The following is a 20451-nucleotide window of genomic DNA, read 5'->3' as shown; positions in this document are numbered from 1 at the left end:
TCTATATTCAAACTGGCTATTTTCATGTCATTCTCTATTCTATCTAATCAGCTTTTCTTTGATTTTCCTCTATTTCCTTCAAAATCAATTTCCATAGCTACCCTCATTGCCTTTCCTCATTATTAGACATATCCACTATAGAATAGTTGTGTAATTTATTTTAGATAATATCACGTATTAGTATGAAAGTATAATCATTGTTAACGTTTTAATTTAATTATGTGTACTTTTAATGTATTTATTTTGTGGTTATCAGTGATTTGACACTCGTTAAATATATTTATGGGTATAAGCACCTTATTAATAATAAAATAAATAACTTGATATTATTTATATATTTTTTCACTATACCTAGTTAAATAAAACTTGAAATATATTCTATGAGCATTAGGGGCTAGGGCATTAGGCACCTTTGCTCACAATGGCAAAGTATACAATCCACTTAATTCATGTTTATACATTTTTTCTACTTGCTATTTTACTTCAATTCAATTTAATAGCAAACCATGGAGTTATGAAACTACATTATGAATCGATATCTGATTTAAATCACTTAAGTATATTCGTGCTTATATTTTATTTTTGGCAGGCCAAAGAAGGCGTATTTAAAAAAAAAAAAGTTAAAGTTAATACGAGTGCAAGCCCCTGTACCTCAAATGATGCCTCTGCGACTGCCCAAGATTGCACCTCCAAAAACCACTATTAAAACTGAAACCAGAAAAAAAATCTTAGAATAAAACTTCAATGAATGAATAATCTGAATTATTTTAGTATACGGAATTTTGTTCAAGGATCGGCCAAGTAGTAAGTACTTCAATACTAAAACTTGTATGTCTTAGGTTAGACGTTCCAGTATATTTGAATGTGTTAATTATTAAATTATTCATCGTGTTATAATGCTAATACAAATATCTAAAAATATTTTGTAATACAAATTATTATTAAAAATCGTACATCGTCATTCCATTTTTAAATGAATAAAATAAGGTTTTATACATCTCACCTTCGTTAAATATACATAAACACTGAGTATTATTTCTTCTACCTTTAAAATAATTGTATTTTTTTTTTCATTAAAATTGTTTTTTATAATAATAGAGAACCGGAAAATAGTTATGTATTATAAATGTTATCATGATAGATGTATACAATTGTTTATAATATATATTTATAAAAAAAAAACAACTAATGTTTACTTTTAAAAATATTGTAATTTATATGAACAACTTATTACTGTAAAGAATATTATTCTTTTTAGAAATCTAAAAATAAATATTAACATAATAAGGTATGATATTTATTTCTTTAATGTTCAGTTGTCGGGATTTTCGGTAATAATATTTTCCTAGTAGGGTGTATTGAAGTACACGAGTTGAGTTGTACCGTTGTACATATAATAACATATAAGTTTGTATCTATTCATTTATAACTACTATGAACCTTTTTCTTTACAATAGTTTGACTGACCGACAGACCCTTGTTGTTAAAATTAAGCTTAAGTTTCTCCCGATTCATTCATACCTATATGGTTATATCATGTACATTTTTTTACGATAGTTTGACCGATGGATACTTGAGTGCTTATCACAATAATAATATATTATTCTGACTCAATGTATTACAAAAAGAAAACTAATTCAAATTATTCAATTGATTCGAGAAATCTGCGCTTTTAGATTTTTAATAATATAGCTCTCAATAAAGTTTTTAGTAATAAACTAATAAATAATATGTGGGTACAAAAAAAAAAAAACCAACACAAGTATCGCAATTGAAACCAATTCAGTAGTTAATTATTTTATGTTCCGTATATTTCATAGTAATTTTATATTTTAAAAATGTAATTTAAATATTTTCGGTTACCTATTTAAAGTAAAATATATTGAGATCAACTGTTGGTAGTTTTTTATACTTTCCTAAATATAATAACATAATTACTTATAGAAGTAGATCGTAGATTTAAACATGCACCTAATAAGTACTGATAATTACTAATTAGTGTATAAACTTTTTGGTAGTTTAGGTTTGGTCTGAAGTTTGAACCAAAGAAAATTATGTTATAATTATAATATCATTTATAGTTATAATTATCATATTAATGATACCAATTTAACATACACAGAATATACATTATAAATTTATACTGATCTACTAAAAAGTTTGATAAACCTTTTTAAAACTAAAACAATTTTTAACTAACAAAATATTTATTGTTAAGTGATGTGTATTACAAATCGGTTTATACTTAATATACTGTTTTTATACTCTTCTTGCTACTTTTATATTATAGTATGCATAATGAATAAAATACATTTTAAAATAAATAGTAATAGTCAAGTATATAGTTGGTAAATATTTGAACATAATTGGTTTATTCCTATAAAATCACTTTTTAACTAAAAATATATTTACAACGTGAACACCAGTGTTCATAATATTGTACAACAATAAAAATATGTTTACTTTTGTGAGGTCTAACTTAATATAAAGTATTAGGTATTTATTTATTTATTTTTTGCGATCATTGTATTCTAATATTTTGGTGTGATTTCCGTCGTCTTAACACTATTGTAGTTGACAACCACTGCCAATATAATGAAAACGATACCAAAAGCCACAAATATGTATTTAACGTATTTCATGATTGTAATTGGCAAGTATAATTTATTTTTTATTTGATTCGTCCACGTCTTATTCAAAGCGACTCCCTGTAATTGTACGAACAAAACCATGTTTTAATAAATGCCTAATTATTCGTAAAACATAATATTTTGTGAACTGAATCATTATAATTATGTTCATCATAAAGATAAGTTGTAACTTTGAAATCTAGATTTTATTAACTACCTAAGTAGATAAATTGAAGTTCTACAACTCGTATCCCATTTCGCCACGGTATCATTTCACCGTCAAATTAATCCCATTTTGCCGCCGACCCATTTCGCAAAATTTTCAAATAATTTTTTCTTAAAACACGGTTATGTATTTTTTTTTTTTTTTTTGAGCTAGCATTTTTAAGCCAGGATAGGTGCTGAGAATAGCTAGCTTGCTATCCTTTCTTGAAAAACTATCCTCGTGTATTGCGGACTTAAATGTTATAATACTATCTTAATTCTGAAGTTATCAATTGATAAATCCTCAAAAATTATATAAAAAAAGTAGAATGAATAGTGTGTCGACGTAGCGATAACTACAAAGTTAACAACACAGCCAGTGCCATATGTGTGTCTTGTTCTTATTGTGGTTAAAACAAATCAAAGATTGTTAGTCACAATTTTTTTTTATGAGCGTTTATAGTTTGAGTTTTTACGAAATATGTCAAAATCGTGAAAATTTGCAAGTAATTTTGTAGTTAAAAAATTATAAAAATTTTTATCTAAGGTCAGGTAAAAATTCAACAGTAAGTTTGCCATAAGTTTTCCTTCAAATAGCTATATAGAGAAAACTCTAAGCATTTTTATAGGAAAAATTTTGCGTAACGGTAACGATTTATCCTCAAACGAATTTAAGTTTGTTATAATTCAAAAAGTATAAGTTGTAGGTAGGTACTTGAAAATTTCACCAATTATTTAGATTGGAATTTTCTTTACATAATTTAATTTTCAAAATATTTCACTTATTATAATGCTATTTATAAGCATTTGAAATATTTGATTTTGTTTAGTTTTTTTTTATATAAATATCGTTAAAATTTTTTGGTTGAGTTCAAAAATTATAAGAACAAATAAGCACAATTTTTTTTTTATTAGTGTTTGAAGTTTAAATATTGACAAAAATTCGACAAAATCATGAATATTTGCAAATTATTTTGTAGGTATAATTCATAAAAAATGTTGTATAAGTGGCTAAGAGTTGAAAATAGAATACAAGATTTTCCATAAGTTTGACTAACAATAATTATAAAAGACCTTAAACTTTGGTGTATTCAGGCCATTAAAACATAAACCATCTTTTATACCAACCACTGTAAATTATATTCTAGGCTGACAAATCATCTCCGTTCAGAATTGTTTTTCGTATACAATGATACTTATCATTAGATTCAAATTTAATATATCAATTATTATAGTGACCTACTATACTGCAGAGCGTTACTCTTTTGACCACACTTATTTATTTATTTATTTAAAATACGAAATAATAATAATTTAAATTTAAAAATAATAATTATATTGTACTATATACGTAATGATTAAAAGAAAAGTTACGATTTTTAAGATAAAATTATTTAAATATTAAAGATGTTTAATAATATACTACGACCGCACTTATAGATAGTTTAATTTATTGGTATGTATATAAAGATAACTATAAAGTATATATTATAGATACCTACATTAAATTTAAATTTACTTATTTATTTTTATAGATTTATAAAGAAGTTGGATCTTCATTTTAAGATAGGAAGGAGATTTTGTAACTCAAAATGAAAGAATTATTTAATTAAACACAACGAATAATTTTAACTAGTTTAAAAAAAATTATTAATTATATAAGTATAAATTCGGCGAAATGGAACTGCGAAAAATAAATTCGGCGAAATGGGAGCTGACCACTCTAACAAGTCTAAAGATTTATATAGTTTTTGATAAACAATTTAATTTACCTCTTCAACCCAAAACAGTGGTATTAGTTTTTCATCTTCGTTGAGCGTTTTCATAACGTTTATTTTTGGTTCTTTCTTCAAAAAAATATTGAACTGCAAACGTTTATAACCCAATAATGGGGTACCAGTCATCTATAAAAATATTATATAATTATATATCCAGTACTATTAATAGTATACACTTTAGCTACCTATAGTCGGCTATAGAATATAGATAATGTTACAACTTGAACTTAAATTTTGTGCCATGTGGATATAGTGCAAATAACATTTACTTACAGGTTCAAAGTACATTTGAATCCTATGCTTCTCAACTTCGGGACTTAGTCCATCAACATTATTCAAATATTCTTCAGATTTATAAAAATGCGGGAGAGTTGCAATTATAGGAGCACCTGTACAACATAATAATTAACTCTAAGGCATTGCAATGTATAATTTTATTTTTAAATCATTATCTTATGATCTTAAAATTCTATAGCCAATTTATATCGTGCATTCCATGTCTTCTGCAGCAATACGGTATCACAAGTTGGGAAGTATTTGGACTTAGGTTTGGAGACATTGGAACTCGAGGTACAACCTCAGGATTCTAAAAATCATTCTTCCGATCGTAAAACTTTGTTACTGATGATCTTGTTAAAATATGCTTATTTATATTTTAAAGGATTCATTTTACCATTTATATTCGTATATTAATAATTTTGTTTTCTTTCTTTTCTGCTTTGATCCATGTAAGTCTAAGAGTCTTATTTAAATATTTTGTCATTTGTTAAATTTTAAACCATGTATTTTAGAAATTAATAGCTCCACTTGTATTATAAATTTAAAACTATGTAATGTGCTTGATTATTGATTAGTATGCTGTGTATTTTGGCAACCCACACGGTGGGAAGTTCACTTTAAATAAAAGTTGTTTCTCTCTGGCGTTTTAAATGTTTTTAAAAATTTAATTGTAAATTCCTTAATACTTTTAATATTTATAATATTATATAATATAAAAAAACTGACCTGAACAATTTGTTAAATCCAATGCTCCTTGTTTTAGACATTTTTTTTGGTTTAAACAAAAGCACTTTTCCTCTGGTTTTACTAATACGGCCGAATACTCAAACACATTTAATCCATTATACTTTGTTTCATGTAAATAGTCTGGAGTTAATGATCTAAAAAATGATCGAAATTGTTTTATTATTAATAGTAATATTTTAAACTAATAAATAAAAAGAAAAACGAGTTATTAGTAGTATGTTACTACTGATACCTCGTATATGTAGGAATCTTATTTTTAAATGTTTTATACGATTATTATATTTTCTTAGCATTCATATATTAAAAACTTAAGTGTTTTATCTAAGGAATATTCATGACATACACTAAGAATAATATATAGCGTAAGTGCACTGTACCGGCAAATGTCACCGCTGAAGCTGGCCAGATTGGTGTCCGGCGTAATAAATGGTTGAAATATCGTGGTATCTGTCCCGTATATCCGATTGCACTCTTCGCCGGGCCACACATCCATTTTGTGTTTGTCGTTGAATCTCACCACCTGTCCAACCTCCAACGGTGACATCTTGTAGCCGCGTTTCACTGTATAACGATTGCTCTCGATGGTTCCATTTTTCTGGGTAAAAACAAAATGCAACAAAATAAAATCATAATAAGTTGTAACTATCACAGAGCTGTTTAAACCAATGGCTGATCCACGGATTTTCGTAGATATATTCGACTGTATTCAGTGCATTCCGACAAAACCCGTCAACGGTTAAAACGATTTGGGCGTTGATTGTTACGTTTTTCAAGGTCTGTGCACAACGTTGCGTCAAAAGATAATAACGAACGGATTTGTCAAAAGAGAATAGTGTGTAGCGATTTATTCTGACGTGTTTCGGCACAAACTAATAATTTGTTTTTCAGGTTTAGATTAACACAAAGTCGATAGGTAAAATGTTCAATGTTCAATGTATTGAATAAACAATACCGTTAGACAAATACTGAATTATGTATAGCTATAATAGCAGAAGTAAAAAACATTGTATACATACGTACTGTTTACAATGGTCTTGATTTAAATTCATTTCGAAATCAAATATATCGAAAAGTTCACGAGTATCTATGTATAATTTTTGTATTTATGTATTTTAAAATTTTAATAGTATTACAAATACATAATAAATGTACGACTTTAAGTATTTACAGTCTCAATTGTTAGTTTATCTTATATATTATAATTTTTTTAATGCGAATTTATATTAATAATATTCAGACTGAATTAGAACTGGTAAAATCGATACATGATAGATAAAACTAAAAAAAAGAAGTATAAAGAAGACTGAAATAAAATAAAACTTACTATCACTCAGTAGGTACCACATATTTGTTTAATGGAAATAGTAGGATTAGCTTATAAATACCTATAGATACATGCGGAAATAAAGTCATATATTTTAATTGTTTGCGTCTATGCGATATAAAAATGTATTGTATTATTATAATATTCCTATTAAAGTATAACTATTTTGATTTTTCAATGTTATAATTCTAGTTTATTTATTTTTACGTATGAAGATATATTTTTTTTTCGTGAAACGGTCATCCATTTTATGAACATTGATAATATGTGATCTGACCCAATAATGTTTAATTTACGAATAGATTATTTATTAAAATTACGTTATGTGAATGCCACATTAGTATTGATATTATTCATTTTTGTTTTATTTTACTCGAGATTTAAATTAAAAACATTGGGTAGTTGGCATACTTTTATCGGTATAGATACTGTATAATAATTTTTTAAGGTTTCGAATCATTAATTTAAGTGTACTTAATTAATTTGCTGTTCATTATAATATTTGATTGAAATAACTAATAACATACCACTCCGAATAATGAAAATTTGAAATGATCCTTGCTGATTTTGTGTAAGCTTGCCGAATTTTGCCTTATCTGTGAACAAATAGCAACGGCTGCAAACTCTCCGGACGTGCAATTAATATCCAATCCATTCCACATGATATCGTTAGCGGTCCCCATCATAAATGCACTAGTTTGATCTGGATACAAATAAGGAATTGCTTTATTTACCAAACCTATTGCAGCCGGTTTTATCATCTTAGTCATTGTTACCATTCCCTGCACAAAGTTAAAAGTTAACTTTTGTTTTATTTATATAAATATAAAAACTTAAGGCTAAAGTTTAATTTTTGCTATTTAAACATAGATTATAGAATAATATAAACATAGGTACATACTTTGAAAAATTAAACAATTAAATCGCATTAAAAGGATGATAATATTAGTGTATTTGTATATATAATTATAAGTAACTAAATAATCTTTAGTTATTATTTAAATATATAATTTATTTTATACCTAAGCAATCTTACGAGTATCTTACTTAATATGCGAAATAAAACATACTATCATAGCCAAATGAGGCATAATTAAAATTTCATCTCCAGTTAATGGAAGCGTCGACATTTCATCTAACACAAAAGTGTTTTTGAAACTAAATTCAACCGTATCTTCATTGATATCGTCTATTAAGTTTTCTTTTTCTTTCCATTCACTAAATTACAAAATGTATGTTGTAAGGCGTTCGTTAATTTTTTTAATGTGAAATATAAATTTGTAAATTTACTGATAAACATAAGGTCCGACTTCTTTAAGTATGACTTTTTCACCCTTTTGTGCTTCTTCGGGATTAGTTACGTTGAATAAATAAATTTTAAAATCTGCAGATATCGGAGGATGTGACCACATCTGACGCATAGTTGATCTCGGATTTAATGATTTACTCTAAAAAAAAAAAACAATTTTACGTCTCGTTAAATTAATTAAAAGTTTTAAACATAATATTTATTTGACAAGTAAACATGTTGATAATTATATTAGGTATATTTTTATTTAAATTCATATGGTGTACAACATTTTTTTAAAATGTAATAGGTAGTATGTAATATTTAAACGACACATATTGTATTCGTCTCACATCCATATTAATTGCATTTACCAACGTGAGAACTAAATGTAAATTTAATATTTTGAAAAAGCTGAGTAAAAATTAAAATTAAAAATGAAATCAATTGAAGGATGTGCCATTCATCCGTGATATTGTATCTATGCTTCGGTGTACATAATATAATGTTATTTTTGTTTTATTTTTATTATACCTACGTTATAGGCACCTATAAATTAATACAATTATATAAAAATAATTAATTACATAAAGGTTATATAAGTACATAAAAATATTGACATAAAAAAGTGGTTGGAAGAATTTAAATATGAATATTTTTTATTTCAAAAAATCTTTTTGCATACTATAGCTCTCACAATCAATAGTTGATTTTCTTTTTATGGTGACAAAAGCGCTGTACGTCTTTTTATATGCGTATGTCTCAACCTCGTATAAAATATAAATTGCAACAATAGTATATCGTCTCCCAGAAGACGTAACAAATAAAATACGAAACTAGATCATTCTATTGGATGAATGGACGTATAGATCCGAGTTAATCATGTTAAATGAAATAAACGTACACGGAGCGTAAATTTGTCGTAAAGTCTACGTTGAATCTATTAAGTCAGTGCACAGAAACCCAAAGTTGTGAAGATATCACCATCCGGATAGCGAAGCGCATGCGAAAAAAAACGACCAGCCGTTAATAACCCGAAGTCCCGAACAGTACAGGGAAAATCTATATATACCAACTACCTAGGTAATCAGAGTCATCTGCAACCATCGTAGTTCAGAAATAATAAACAACACAGTGATACAATCAGAGGTTATTAATTATTCGTTACTAATATACTATTGTGTTAAAAAAACTAGTAGAAATTTAAGAGTAAAAATACAAAACTTCAGTAATATAATATAAAGTAGGTACCTATAATTGTTATAAAGTGCGATAAATTATTATGAACTTGATTGTTGTTATTTAAAACTAATAAACAATATGAAAATTGTTGTTGAATGCACATAAATTGTGTTTATAAAAATGCAGTAACGTTTATTTAAATTTCACACATTTTTCATTTAAAGAGAATTTTTACGGTATTTTAAGCGAATTTAGATTTTTAAACCGTCATTGATTATTTGATTATAGTAGTAACGACTTAAGAGTACATAGTATTAGCATGTGCTGTCTTCGTCTTATTAACGTAGGTACATCGTAGCAAATTTGAGTTAATCAGAATCTATTTTATATATTGTTTGCCTTAATAGTAGAGTAAATTTACATTTTATTCAACATAAAGGTAAGAATATTATCAAGGGTATCACGTAGGTTTTATTGATATTTTAATTTTAAACTGAGTTATAAGCATTTTAAAGTTTTAATATTTTACATAGGAAAAACTTAGTTTTAAGTTAAAATACCAATAAAAGCCTATGGGATGGCTAAGATAATATTCTCACCTTAAAGTTTGATAATAGGTCAATTGACTCCAATATTAAAGCATAAAATGGATTTTTCTGAAGACAAATTTGCAATATTGTACGTTAGTAAAATGTAGATAACTCATCCAGGTACATCCTCTTAATTGAAATATTAAAATTTATAATAAATATAAAATGCGTCTTGATAATGTTTATTGGTGGGTGTGGAAAATGTTTGTAGTGTGCAATCGTCTTATATTAATTTTATGTTTATCTATTATGTTTATTTATTACCTATCTATGACTAATGGCAATTTAATAAAATTATATTACACAATATAGTTGATTTTTCTTTTGCCATTATAGTTCAGATGAGTTTATAATACATTTACTCTTTAATGCTGAAAAAATATAATTATTTCCGCACGAAAAATCACACAAAAATACTTGGTGTTTAAATCACTATGAATATGCATAATCTATTAATCTATAGCTATTTTATTTACCAACGAATATTCTATTTACACATAATACAATTAATGTTTAAATTACAATAACACAAATGTATCAACGATAAATTTAAGACGTATTTGAACCAAGAATCCAATTTTATTTAAATAACATTACTATAAACATAATTTAGTATAATATATAAATATAAAATTTTTATTGAATTCGTCACTTATAAAAAAAAAAGAAAAAGAAATTGTATTTTGTTTAATTAACATTATTGTAGACCAAAAGTGAGTATATAATCTATATTATAATAAATCTTGTACATATTTTATTCACTATGAAGGTATTTTTAGCGGAGTGCTCATCGGATTAAAATGTTCTAGACATAATACGAATTTCAAAATATTTTAACTCGTTTTGTATTATTTTATTATTTTTTTAAAACTTAAAATTATCTATGTTTTTAGCTTTTTCTTCGTTTTATCTATTCTCAATACTGTAATATATTTTAATAAGTTTATTCACATTTTTGATTAGGAATTTAAAAAATGGTTTAGCATAGAGATGTATTCATTTTTTATGAGCTATTAAGTTCAAATTGTGATCAATGGGGGTATTTACAAATTATGAGTAAAATAATAATTCTTTTTTTTTAAATTATAGTAATTTTGTCCTAATTAAAAAATATGTTTTTTATTGTTACAGCATCAACATCATGGTTATAAAAAATATTATAATAACGTAGATACTTGAAAAATTCTACTATTGCTTAAATTACTATTTTCTATTCACAATAAATGTTTAAAAATATTTTGATTAATTTTGACATAAAATATTATATATTTACTTATATTTTAAAACTGAAATTAATAAAATATGTAATTTGCAATAAAAACGAGATGAAAATCAGATATATTAGTTGTACAAAATAACTGTAATAATGAAAAAATGTTCTCACCATTTTTATAATTTATAGTCTACAGTAATATTTAAAGTAATTTATACTTATTATTAATTAGTACACTTTTAGTGAAATATCTTTTCTCTATTAATATAATGGTACTTACAACTATAAACTAAAACCAAATCTTCTATACACACTAAATTAATCATTATGCATATTCATTTGTTTCGTCGAGTGTCAAATATGTGAGTTTGGAAAATTCTACTGAAGAAATAAATTAAGAAATGAAAATATATACAATATACATTATACATTAAAATATGAATACTATTAAAGGAGGAGGGTCTGATTGAACGCTATGAACCGTAAAGGCTTACTACAAGTATTTTGTAAAGAAGACAAGTAAAAATAATATAAATTAATTCCTTATTTCAATAATTCAAATTGTATTTTGATTTAATGCTTTTGCATAATGATTCATTATGTTTAAAATAAGAAAAATCATTATTATACTTTTTAATAATTTAGTATAATAACCTCATATAAAATTTATCTTATCCAAGTATATTATATATTTTTTAATTTATACATAATAAATGCAATAAACAATTAATAAATATATTTTAATTATTGAATAATAATATTATGTAAATTGATATTATTTTAATTTGGAATATTTCCAATTTAACTCATAATTATATTAAATGATATTTTTAAATGTTAGAAATACAATCTTATTAAGTCTAACTAACTATCAGAATTCAAACAACATACCGGCTAATTTCTTATTACACATACCAGTTACCTAAATTTATTGACTCACTAAACTTAAAATAAATATCTAGCTGTTTCATTTATTGAGCAGATTTTTAAGGTCAGATTTTAATGAATTGCTTGGAAAAAACCTGGGAGCTTTGATCATAAGGATATATATTTTGGAAGATTTGGATAATATTTTATTATTAGAGTTTTTAGCAGAACCTCAGAATTTCATACGCTTATAGGAGCTAGATGTAGGGGAATTATATAAAATAAGTTTTAGAGGTAATATTAAGTTTGAATATAGAAGTGACCTTAACGAGTGAAGTACGTGGTTCAGCTTCTTATGCAAATCCTTAAGTTGAAAGGATCAAGTTAAGTGTCTTTCCAGTATTATAATTTATCTAGGTAACTTTAAATATATATATACTGATGAAAATAGAATAAATAAAAATGTGTCATGATCTTCCGCATTCTGACATAATATGACGAATGCCGAGATATTTTCAAAATGTTAACTATTAGGTACTCGATTGTAAAAATCATATTGTTTATATGTATGATTGTATTTAGCTTATAAAACCTGCACTGTCATATATTGAAAATAGATAAGTATTTTTTACAAGAAACTTTAATTTTTAAGTGAAGATAACAAACAATCAAGGTAAATATCCCAAAAATAAAAATGGAATACACACAGTATTAAAATGTACTGTATGCTGTATAAATTAGAGTTATTTTTTATAATATAGGTCATAAAATATATATTTTTTAAAACAATAATATCAATGTAATTAAATAATACTTAAGCTTTATAGAACCAAAAAAAAATTGAATTACTTATTCTGGTATTCATTACATTTATGATATAACTTGTATAGCCATGCAATAAGTTTATTATTCATAATATTTAGTTAATAAAGAAATCTTCAGGTCAGTAGTTTACAATTGGATGTTTAATTGACTCTACTAAATTAAAAAGATCATCTATGTACAATGTAAAAATGTGTATAAGACTTATTTATTATACACAGTTTATATATACAATAAAAACAAATAACATATAATATTAAATATTTTCTTTCAAGAGTTAAATGTTTTAAACTTTAAAAAAAAAAAAAAAAAACCAGCAATTATTTTTAATCTACAATAATGATGTGATTTTTTACCATAAACACAAGGTACTTTGAAATAACTATTTATCAAATTCGTTTAATTAAACGGTTCGTTAATTTATATATAATAGATAACAATGTAATTTATGAATTATAACGAAGGGTACTTAAAAAGAGCGACGATGGAAATATTATTATGTGAGGGAAAAAAATTTATTTTATTATGAATAACATTATATTATATACTACTAAAAATGAGTTTTAATAGTGTTGTAATGGTACCTGTATTGTATCTCTACTTGGAAATTCGCGAGCAAAGGAACGCTTTAATTCTATAATATTCAGCCTTGCCGCGTTTGTTTCAACATATTATGGTAATATTGTCGGCAACATCGTCACTCGGTACACCAGGTACTCCTAGTGACTTTCAGCACCATCCACATTAGTTACTACCAGTGACAAATTAATTTGCAATGAGACAAAAAAGGGTATAGAAATCTGCTATTTAGACATTTAGTACGAAATAATATTATATTTTGCCATATGAATTTTCTACCCGAGGAAAATGATTTGTGAACAAGAGGAAATGCACATATATTATGCTATATCACATTATGTTTTATTTTTAAAAGTATTGGATACTTATAAATTAAATTGCGAATGGTTGTAGTAAATTCGTTAAATTATCTTAAGTTTCGATGATAGGAATAAAGTGGCACATAATAATAATATTATTAATATCTATATACTATTTTAGTAAGTTAAAAAAAAAACGTATCGTGAAATATACTAATTAGTGATTTAGGCCGATAGATCGTTTCTGTTCAGAATCGTTTTTCGCATACAACGATAATATAACCTTGAATTCAAATAAATTGAACACACTTATTGATAGTAAACCTAGACACCCAATGTATAAAAAAACAGCGGTTCCCACTTGCCTACCTTTTTTCAATTGTTTTTTTTTTTTTTTTTTGTATTTGTTTTTATGATTTCTAAAAATAATGTAATTGGTTTCAGTTATAGTGTAACGGTCATTTTACGTAGAATGCAATGCTCTGATTTTATTGCATTGTTTTTTAATATCACGATCGATAAATTTACATAGTATCGCTGTTATTCCATTATACAAATTATAAAGTTCAATTATTCAAAAATATATTTTTTTCATCATTAATTAGACATAGGTATTTACTAGGTATTCCTAGTGTTATACTTTTTTTTTTAGAATATTAACGTAGGTTCACATACATAAGTATCAGTTTAACAATGATTTTATTTGATATTTAAATTTATCTTTCTTCTTTATTAACCTTTTGTCGTTCATATTTAAAGTTTAAAAAAGTTTCTAATACTCTATATTTGAGTTTTTCTGAATTTTAATATTAAATTATGATTTGGTTTAGCTTAAAAATGATACCAAGAGCTTTTTCAAGTAAATATTTATATGGGTAATAATGTATTATCTAAAAAAAAATGTTTAATCTTGCCTTATTTTATTAGAGCTCATCTCGTAATACATAATTTAGAAAAGGGAGGATTGTTGATAATTTTTCACCAGAACTAACATTACTTTTCAATTTTCCACTGAAAATATGTTTTGTACAATAATATATTGATTTATAAACGACTATATTTAAAATCAAATATCGTATTTTACACTTAGACACGTGTATACAATTATACGTTTTATTCATTGATATGACACTTCAGTTAAAATATACATGCTATCAGGAATTCTTTTGTAACCAAAACAATAATAGGTATTCATATAAAAACAATTCTATCCAAAATTGTAGACACGCTTCATATGAGTTTACTTTGAACAGGCGTAAGCAATAAGCATGTACTACTCGAATGCTACAAGGCGTAATACCGCGTTTTTTTTTAAAAAAAAAAAGAACAGTTGTATACATATATTTGTTAAGGTTCGAATTCGTAGTAACTAAAAAAAGTGTACATACACCTACTTCAAAAACACGTTTTGTGCAATATTCAACTTCTTTTATAACGACCACATGTCGTAACTATATAGTATCTATATATTATTATTATAAAGTTGACGAAAATATCTAGATGTACTTAATTCAAATAAAATAATAGTACCTAACCTATTTCATTACAATATTTGTCGTATTCCTACTTATATAGTTATTGAACAATAATATCCTTTGCTTGATAAAAAATAATTATATACATTTTATAAAACAACTTACTTTAGTCATGAACGCTCTTTGTTTATTAGAAAATGTTATAGGATCAGCGCATGACTAGTACAGTTACAGTATAAAATTGAGACTCAATTATGAATAAAAATAAATTTAATTGATATAATCTGGAAAAACGTTTTCTAAGTTTACAGATTGGACAGTGTTTTTCAGAATTTATAGATGGTAATAATAGTGTACAAATAAATTAGGTAAATGTTTAGTTGCCTATATTCGTAGGTGCTATAATGCTATATAGGTACCGGGTTAATGATGAGTTTGATGGACACCAGGTTGCCTAACCTTAAAACTGAACGGGACCCATTTTATGTATTAATGTATGAACAGATAGCTTCATTATAGGCATACACTATTATTATCTCAGGAACACTCATAATACATCACAGAGTACGCATAATACATATTATTTGGTTTTTGAAGTCGTGCATTCTGTATAACTTTATAGTTTTTTTAAATTGATAATATTATGTAAATTAAAATATTTAACTTATAATTCGAGTTGTAAATTATGAATTAATAACATAGCATAAAATGTTGATGCATTTAAAATATAATAATAATAAAACGATTATAAATATTTGTTTAAATTCACTGGTATTTGAACTTCAAATATACGTGATTATAGTAATAACAGGACTATAATAATTATGGTACACCGAACTACGCATGCGCCGTGGTCATTTTATGATACATCACCCTAACTCCACATATAATTTTTTTTTAAGCACGTAACTCCACACATGCTATTTAAATTTGTATTGTCTAAATACAATATATTATGTTATTTAAGTTAAATAAAAATAATATTAGATAGGTAATACTGAAAATAGCGTAATCTAAAGATGTGTCGCACTAACATTTATATAAATTATTTTAAATCTAAATAGTAAATAGTAATAAACTGATAACTGATAACTAATTATCTAATAATAATACATACATAAATAGGTACCTACAACAAAAATAGTCGTTGTCAGTGTAAAACTAAATGGAATTAACTTTTTACAAAATTATATCTGTCAATTGAGTTGTCGTAACCATAACAATTAATATGTATATAATTTTATTTGTTTTGTGTGTAAATTACATATTAGTTTTTGTTAAGTTCTAATTATCCTACTATTTCTACTTTTATGATTAGATATGAGTTAGTAAATATAATAGTTAAATTTCAACATAGTTTTACACCGATATAGCGATATCTTAATTAATTTTATGACATGCAAACTTTTAGTGTTAAAAATATTTTTAGAATGTGAAACTGCAGTGGGTTTGTTTTTTCGACCGTATTGAAATACGGTGCATGCGGATTCGCAAAATATTTTTATTCATGTGGTTCTACGGTGCGTCCTATAATTAATGAACTCTGTTGGCCAATAAAACCTTCAAGTACACATTGTTTAGTGGATTTAGAACAAATGTCGTGTAGTCGATACATTGCAACTAAAATTGAAAGTATTTAAGGATAATTAATTTTTTTTTGACATACATCTTCATTTTTTCTGTAAAATTGTAACTAATAATTGACGAGAAATTGTAAATGGGAAAAATGTAATTAAATCGAATTAATGCTAAGTAAAGCGTAATACTTAACAATACTTCTTTGAGCAAACGTATGTTATTTACCTAAAATAAAATAAAAGTCAATAACACTTGATTATATCCAAATTATAACAATATTTGTTTGAGTTTCTATTTCAATAATGACATTGGTTCGTATTATATAATTAAAAATAATGTTAGTAATTACTATAGTAATGCGCAACAAACATGTCTACCTATGGTTACAACTTATATGTATGGAGTATAACTGGTATTATTTAAATCTACAATGCCATGTTGCTAATATGAATTTTGAAGTAATGATCCACCAGTTTTACAATCGATTTTTATTTATTAATATATGATATTAATAATATAATTTTACAAACAGACAATTTAGAAATGCAGTAAACCGGAAATTATTATTTTAAGAAACTATCTGTTCATAGGAATTATACAGTGACCGGATGTTAGACTGTTGTCTGGCCTCGATCACTTTGACACAGAATAGAGATATTTCTAATATTTAATTTGAAAACTACAATAAACCATCGAATATAAAATTTATTATGAGTAGAGTTTGTTTAAATACGCCTCTGTTTACATTTTTTCATTTCTTCTACAGTTCTCTGTTTTTTTCCATACAAGCTAGTTACTAAGAAAAACTAATGGAAGAATGAAAAATTACTTTTTCAAAGTAATAATATAGAGATATTCTGTAGAATCCATTCTTAGTCGTTACCTATCTGAGAAAATTTATTAAAAACTAGTGTTTTTAGCATTTATTCTATCCTAAAAATTAATCAAAAAATAATGATCATGAAAGGTTAAATTTTATTTGTAAAACCAATATTATAATACTTCTTACTTCAATCAAAATATACCTAAACAATTTTATTATTATATATTTGTTATAATTCATATAATGCGTGAAATGTAGAAATATTTATTTTAGATATTATTGATTCCCATAAATTATCTTGACCGTTTCTTAATTAATAATGACGCATTCGTTTTTCAGTCGTGGTTTTGTATGTCGTGACATGTTAAAAAATAATATTTCAAATTGTCAATCCAAATAATTTTCTATGTACTTGATTTTTCTAACATTATATTTTTTTTTATATTTAACGAACATTATATTATTCATATACATAATTTTATTATAATGCTAAAATTTATTTTCGAACTACGTGAATTCATATGGTGATATTTTATTATTAGCCAATAAGTATTTTCATCATTCAATAAAACACATTTTTGTTAGGAGCAGTTTTTTTGTTTCATTTAGCTGGGTTTTTAGTAAAACTATTTTTTCACACTCGGAAACTTGGTGAAGTCTATTACAAATTTGTTAACATATTAAAAGAAATGTTTTTGTAAATTTAGTTCTTATGTTACAATTTATTATTATTATATTTTATTTTAATACAGTGTTGAGAAGTTTCTTAAAAAAAGATATTTTTAAGTTAGTTCATAATAGTTGTAGTATATCTAAGTGATTTATTTGATTGCTACTTAAATAATATTAACTATTTATAAAAAATAATATATAATAAATCATATTCAAATTATAAATATGTATTTAGTTTTTATCACATGAAACGGAAAATATGCATAATGGACTAAGGCAAAAAACCCATCCCTAAACTCACCAATATAGAAAATATAATATATAGATCAATAAATAAAAAAATGTAGATTAACAGTCGATCATATTAAGCTTTCATGTTAAAAGCAATTTTATTACAGGACAAATGAATAAAATAAACTATCTTGTTTTTTTTCATAAATACTAAAAAGATTAAAATTTTAACTAATATAGACGACTAAATACATTCCAGGTGTAAATAATTTAAAAATGTAGTTTAATTTTAGGAGCGAAATTTTATGTACCTATATGTACCTGTACGTACTTAATAGTTTCTTATTTACAAAAATTTAAAGTTTAGATAAAAGGAATAAAGTAACAGGAATATCACTTGTAATATTATGGTATTATACCGTGGTAATCTGGGCTTGAAGAACTTTATTAGGAGTTGTAAACAAGAAACTATTGGTTCAATATTGGATTTACATACAACACTTTTCAAAATATTACAATATTGTACTTTGAAATATTAAATTAAAAATACAAGTTTCATCTGAGAAAAATAATACTTATAAATCCTATGGAAATATTATTATCTTTTTTTTTATTTATTGTAGTTATTATCTGTAGATAATCTCTTACCTCTAATATTTTTTTGTGTAACATCTTCGGGAAAGCGAACCATCCGACGAAAACGCCAAACAACAAAAATATGATACCAATAACGGTAAGCGGCGTCGGTGCTCCCATATTGATAGGATAAAGTCGTCGTCGTCGTTGTCACTAAATAAAATTAGGCTTTGCTTTCAAATATCTGATTTGCAGTCACTTGAAAATGTAAAGCTATAATAAGAGGTTTGTGTCACGTAAGATATTCAAAATTGGCAGATTTATACAATAATCATAGTATTAAGAATAACCGTCTGATGGATCATGCTCATAATAATATGTAGCAGGTATTAAGGGCTGTTCGTTACGAAAAGATAATCGATACGATATAAAAATATCGATTGGTGCTACTGTAATTTGGCATGCCCCATATAAATCCCGTGTACGGCACTACGGCGTACAATAAATTATTCGCGACTAAAGATGTTTTGCCGGTCATGGAATAAAGAGTGAAATTTTCAAACCGGACTACTGCGCGAGTTACGGTGAACTTGTCGTCTTAAATTTTCTTTATCTTGGTCTTACCAAATGGCAGTAAACCAATTTGAACTATTGATAGCTAGAGTTTTATAGTGTTATGATTTCAATAGAAAACCAGTATGATAATAATCGTGATACGGACTGTATAGAAATTATTTAATTGTATATTACGTACCAAACGAAATAATGAATCAGCGAAGCTGTTAAAGTGTATTCGCAGTGCACAGTGTTATGTGAATTTTTTCAACTTTTAGCCTATGTGTCACAAGACAACTCCAAATTTTTGGAGCACTGACCGAACGACGGACGGACCGACCGACCGACTACTACTGGCCCGTATGGTCGGCGCAATTTACGTGAACCGATTCTTAGGTCAAAGAATTTCAAGGATCCACGTAAGTGTGGTATATTTTTTTAGACGATCGCGTGGAATACGGTATTGGATACGGTCGGGGCGTCTACAAATATTATACAGCGGTATAATATGTATAATATCCACCGTAACCCATAATTACTATACGCAGTTCTTTTTCCTACGGAATCCAGCGATATCATAAATAAATTATGATGCGACAACGGGGTCCCACCGCCGCCGCCGCAATCGTCCGTGTCGTGCCCCCCTCGGCAACCTAGATCGCTCGATCCCTTTCTGTCATATATGACGTACATAATATTATTTAGGACAGCAATATGATATTATTATTAGATACCTACC

General features: G+C 25.8%; 2 protein-coding genes across 2 annotated transcripts in view; both read right to left on the bottom strand.

Annotated features, from left to right (window-relative positions):
• Positions 1–20451, bottom strand: part of LOC114120902 (rhodopsin-like) — a 108598-nt gene that overhangs the window by 64832 nt on the left and 23315 nt on the right. The window lies entirely within an intron of this gene.
• LOC114120901 (sensory neuron membrane protein 1) lies at positions 2226–20076 on the bottom strand. The gene is made up of 10 exons (XM_027982986.2): positions 19912–20076; positions 19230–19430; positions 8253–8410; positions 8033–8180; positions 7490–7744; positions 6016–6233; positions 5618–5772; positions 4886–5001; positions 4607–4738; positions 2226–2708 (listed from the first exon to the last, which is right to left on the bottom strand). Exons 2-10 carry the CDS (start codon positions 19335–19337, stop codon positions 2532–2534), a joined length of 1467 nt encoding a protein of 488 aa, XP_027838787.1. The 5' UTR covers positions 19338–19430; positions 19912–20076; the 3' UTR covers positions 2226–2531.

The sequence above is a fragment of the Aphis gossypii genome, chromosome 3 (assembly GCF_020184175.1).
Source record: "Aphis gossypii isolate Hap1 chromosome 3, ASM2018417v2, whole genome shotgun sequence".
NCBI classification, from domain to species: domain Eukaryota; kingdom Metazoa; phylum Arthropoda; class Insecta; order Hemiptera; family Aphididae; genus Aphis; species Aphis gossypii.
This window is presented reverse-complemented; position numbering and strand designations above follow the sequence as displayed.

What these genes read in the sequence shown, in the direction of transcription:
- LOC114120901 (XM_027982986.2), bottom strand. Translation starts at nt 19,337, where the DNA reads ATGGGAGCACCGACGCCGCTTACCGTTATTGGTATCATATTTTTGTTG. An exon ending in AATTTTCATTATTCGGAGTG is followed by an intron (nt 6,234 to 7,489) that starts GTATGTTATTAG and finishes GTTTTTACCCAG; the next exon opens with AAAAATGGAACCATCGAGAG. An exon ending in TTCAGCGGTGACATTTGCCG is followed by an intron (nt 5,773 to 6,015) that starts GTACAGTGCACT and finishes ATCATTTTTTAG; the next exon opens with ATCATTAACTCCAGACTATT.